Raw genomic sequence first — 4,985 nt, forward strand, 5'->3', positions numbered from 1 at the left:
TGAAATACTCAAGAGCTTTTACAATTTTGGAAGAACTAGAGACACTTGGTTGTAGCATTATACATGAAGTGGAAATACTTGTGTGGTCTCTTAAAATTTGGTCTCAATTTGGTCACACACACATAATAACACATATCATCTAATTATAATAAAATATATATTATTTAATTATTTTTTTCTTTGTACTTTTTTCTCAACAATGTGTGTGTGACCAAATTGAGACCAAATTTTAAGAGACCACCCAAGTATTTCTCGAATGAAGTTGATGCACATAGTGTCCACAAGCACCCAATTTTACAAAACAAAGTTTTTGATCGTATAGTCTACAATTTCCCTCATGCTGGATTTGATTTGGCTGAGAATAATTTGAACCAAATTGGGTAAGTTTTACTTTTCAAATTAGTGTATTTGGTTTTGAAATTATATGACACCGTTAGGTTAGTGTTTTTTTTTAATTAACGCACTAGTTGTTAGAGGAAAAGGGTGTTGAATTTGGCTATCACCTGAAATCGAACTGTTAGGTTAGTCTTTCATGTATGATGATCAATTAAATAATGAAGTCTCATGGTTCACCCCATAACTGTAATTGAGAGGGACTGTAACGTCTACGTGATGTCAGAACTCAGAACTGATCCAGACTGAATTAGATTAGATGGTCCAATCGGTTGAATAATGATGAAAAAAATAAAAATAACAAAGTCTCTAAAATAGTAAATTGTCGATAATTTTAGTTACATACTGTAATTCACAATGAAGCATTTTAAATTTAAAAAAAAAAAGGAGGAAATTGAAAACTCATTTTAAAAAATAACTATTTTTTTAATGAGGATATGGGAGAATTAACAAGGGTGGATGTGGCGGTTAGTTGGCCGTTGTTGGTGGTTTACGGCGAAGAAGAAAAGATAGTGCATCGAGTAAATACAATCAATATCCGATGGTCAAAAGTTTAAGTTTGGATTTTGACCGTCTGATCAATATAGTACAATCAATATCTGACGGTCAAAAGTTTAAGTTCGGATAATTTTTTTTGGAATATAAGAGGGTCGAAGCCCTAAGTTCAGATTTTAGTTAATGTAAAATATAAATTTGAGTGTAAAGTTTTAAACCGTCTAATCTTAACCGGATCATGGCACAAAAGTGACCTACTATAGTACAATTAAGGAGAATCAACCTCACTCAAACACCATCAAACTCAAACCTGATCAGTACTATCACTATGTGGCTCTTGGGGTTGTCTTTTTATAGAGGAGAACAATCCATATCCCTAGCTAGCCAGCTCTTTTATGTAACTGACCTTGAAGGCAAATTATTGTGATTTGTGACTGGATCATTATGCATTTTTGAAATTTATCCTCTTAATAAGAAACTGACGCGGTTGCCTTAACCCCAATCAAACCCACAATATTCCATTTTTATTATGTATCCTATCCATGGTTAATTACATACTCCCCAGCCCCACATTGGTATTTTGGAATCTCCTTGTTATGTGAAAATTGATTGGAATTTGGTAATAAATAGTAGTAGTAAATACAAGTTACAGTATAAGATTTATAGCTAGTTTGTGAATTAAAAGACTAGTAGAAGTCCCCACATTGAAAATGACGTATACATAGCATAGTAGTATTAATTTATGAGTGAGTGTGAAAGTGAAAGTGAACACAGTTGCCTTATATCCAATCCAATGGTTTAGTAAGAGAAATAGAAAAGTAGATTATATAAATGTGGAATGAAAAGTAGTCCCAATTGATTTTATTACTTGTTCCAGCCATATAAAATTGAAATTACTTTTACGGTGTAAAATCTTTTTGCAACATGCATCCAAATAAATCCACACAGTAAATATTTTTAAACACATCTTAGGAACTAAATTTAAAAAGTGGATTGTTCCTTCATCTTGTAAATGTTGAAGAAAATTTAGCAACAACAAACTGATTATCATTTGCATAATTTTAACCAATATTAATCTCAACAAGACATCTTCATAGGCCACTAGACACTTGGTACTATTAGTTCCTCTGCAATTCTCAATCTTTTAACAAGACATCTTCATAGGCCACTAGACACTTGGTACTATTAGTTCCTCTGCAATTCTCAATCTTTCAACAAGACATCTTCATAGGCCACTAGACACTTGGTACTATTAGTTCCTCTGCAATTCTCAATCTTTCAACAAGACATCTTCATAGGCCACTAGACACTTGGTACTATTAGTTCCTCTGCAATTCTCAATCTTTCAACAAGACATCTTCATAGGCCACTAGACACTTGGTACTATTAGTTCCTCTGCAATTCTCAATCTTTCAACAAGACATCTTCATAGGCCACTAGACACTTGGTACTATTAGTTCCTCTGCAATTCTCAATCTTTCAACAAGACATCTTCATAGGCCACTAGACACTTGGTACTATTAGTTCCTCTGCAATTCTCAATCTTTCAACAAGACATCTTCATAGGCCACTAGACACTTCGTACTATTAGTTCCTCTGCAATTCTCAATCTTTCAACAAGACATCTTCATAGGCCACTAGACACTTCGTACTATTAGTTCCTCTGCAATTCTCAATCTTTCAACAAGACATCTTTATAGGCCACTAGACACTTGGTACTATTAGTTCCTCTGCAATTCTCAATCTTTCAACAAGACATCTTCATAGGCCACTAGACACTTCGTACTATTAGTTCCTCTGCAATTCTCAATCTTTCAACAAGACATCTTCATAGGCCACTAGACACTTGGTACTATTAGTTCCTCTGCAATTCTCAATCTTTCAACAAGACATCTTCATAGGCCACTAGACACTTGGTACTATTAGTTCCTCTGCAATTCTCAATCTTTCAACAAGACATCTTCATAAGCCACTAGACACTTGGTACTATTAGTTCCTCTGCAATTCTCAATCTTCCAATTTCCTTATATATCCTCCAAAGACCCTTCCTCTGCTTCACTTCTGTTCTCTCACTCGTTCATTCTCTTACTTTTTGAGACTTACAAACATGGATCTGGAAAAACAAACAAGAAATGTAGACGAAGAGGAGAAGACACACATATACAAGAGAATAAAAACACTAACATTAGTAAGACAAACATTTTCTAGTTAATTCTTTTCCTGTTTGTTCCCAACACTTTATTTTATTTTCTCATTTTACTTTATTTTTTTGGTTGCAGATGTGGACTAATATGATCTTGAGAGCTTTTATGTTGCTGATATTGATCGAAACTTCTAGGAAAATGATGATGTTCATTCGCTCCTGGGATGAAGTGTTGGTTAGTGATGATGATGTTGGTGTTGATTATGTGCACCTGTTTTATGCACTCATCGGTATTTTGTCCTGCTTCTTTTTTCTTTTTTTGAAATTAGTGACACTTTTTATTTGGAATCCGGATCTGTTCCGTTCCGGTAGATAAAGGCTCGAGTTATTCAGTACTATATGTTGATGTATGTTCCTGTTTCTTTAGAAATCAATGACACAGTTGTATTTGTTAGATAATATATGTTAGTGGTTTAATAATATTTTTTGTTTTGCTTTTTGACGGTTGATTCTATGTTGATTTTATGGGTGTTGTTCTAGCCATTTCTTTGTTCTCTCACGGTCGTATTGCATCATGTTCAGGATTCATAAGTTGGTTGGTATTTTCAATTTCGCTTTCCTCTGTCCAATTTGTTGGGTTGCCTCTACATTGGTTTGTATTTTCTTTCCTTTCAATTGATTAATTGGTCAATGTTGTTAAAGTATGAATGTGGTGTGATAGTGATGAGTTTATTTGGGGTTTGTTGCATGTTCTAGGTGTGAATTTCTTCTCTCAGTTTGCTTGATATGGCTGATGTTGCTATTGGTCATTCTTTTGTTCTTGCTCTGGCCGTTGATTTTGGTATTGTTTGATAGGATTCCTTGTGTTTGTGAAAAGTTCTGATTGAAGAAAAATTTGAATTTGTGGTCATCACTCCTCTCTTTTGATTGTTTCTACTTTGGTTGTTCTTGTCTCTTTGTTGGTTTCTATGTTTGATTTGAATTGGTTTGATTCTTCCTCTATTGTTTCTTCTAATTGATTGCATTGCACTTCTCTCTGTCAATTCTTCTAATCGAACAATTCCAGTCTCTTAAGAACAGTTTCATATACGAATGTATGTTCTAGTCTCTTAAGAAATTAAGGACATAATAGTATGATCTTATAGAACAATTCCATATGTTAAATGGTTATTGAGAAAATTTATGAGGGTTTTTATTTATTTCAATAACCTAAATTCGAGGAAAAAAAGATCTCAAACCACCTACTTTGAAAATGTGAAGTATTGAAGATATCACTTTTGCGTTTTAATAGGATCTCACCATTTCAATCGACAAATTTGCGTGTAAGTACATATTGAAGGATTAATTTGTTGCAAATGATGTGCAAAAATACGAACTTGCCAATTGAAATGCCCTTATTATGACTAAAAAAAGAAGAAAGGTCCTTCAAGACTTTGCCTTGCAAATGGATGTGCTTTTCTAAAACCAAATAGTAAGATGTATTTGGGGAATTAATTTTTAAAGTTGGGTGGTTTGCGTTTTTTTTTTCTTTTCATAAATAGGTTATTTAATTTAAAAAAAAAAATCCAAACTTAAGGTGTCCAAATCAATAACATAACCCTTATTTTAGTGCTAGCCAGCTGAAATCCCTATATGAAAAAAAAAAAAAAAAACTGATGATAGATGTGAAGAGTACACTTTTTTTTTTCTTTTCTTTTTCTACACTTTTTGTACCCTTTTTGTGAGTTGTAAAATGTATAGTAAGGAAGAGTACGTCCAATATAAGAATGTGAAGAAGACAATCATTAAATAAATTTCGAATATTTCATGTTTAAGCTAATAAGCTTTTCTTTGTTTGGGACGTACTCTTTGTTATGCAAAGAAAGAAAGGGATGTGGATTGAACTTTATGGGTTATTTGCAGCTCATGGGGACGAGACAAAGTGATGTTTTGTCATTTTTCTCAAAGTGTAGTA

The 4,985-nt window shown here is 33.2% G+C and overlaps 1 protein-coding gene across 1 annotated transcript; it reads left to right on the plus strand.

The window, feature by feature from the left end:
* Positions 1-2,913: 2,913 nt before the first annotated feature.
* LOC123920615 lies at positions 2,914-3,883 on the plus strand. The gene is made up of 4 exons (XM_045972905.1): positions 2,914-3,076; positions 3,168-3,321; positions 3,614-3,683; positions 3,808-3,883. Exons 1-4 carry the CDS (start codon positions 2,996-2,998, stop codon positions 3,881-3,883), a joined length of 381 nt encoding a protein of 126 aa, XP_045828861.1. The 5' UTR covers positions 2,914-2,995.
* Positions 3,884-4,985: the final 1,102 nt, after the last annotated feature.

Source organism: Trifolium pratense, linkage group LG4 (assembly GCF_020283565.1).
Source record: "Trifolium pratense cultivar HEN17-A07 linkage group LG4, ARS_RC_1.1, whole genome shotgun sequence".
Taxonomy (NCBI): Eukaryota; Viridiplantae; Streptophyta; class Magnoliopsida; order Fabales; family Fabaceae; genus Trifolium; species Trifolium pratense.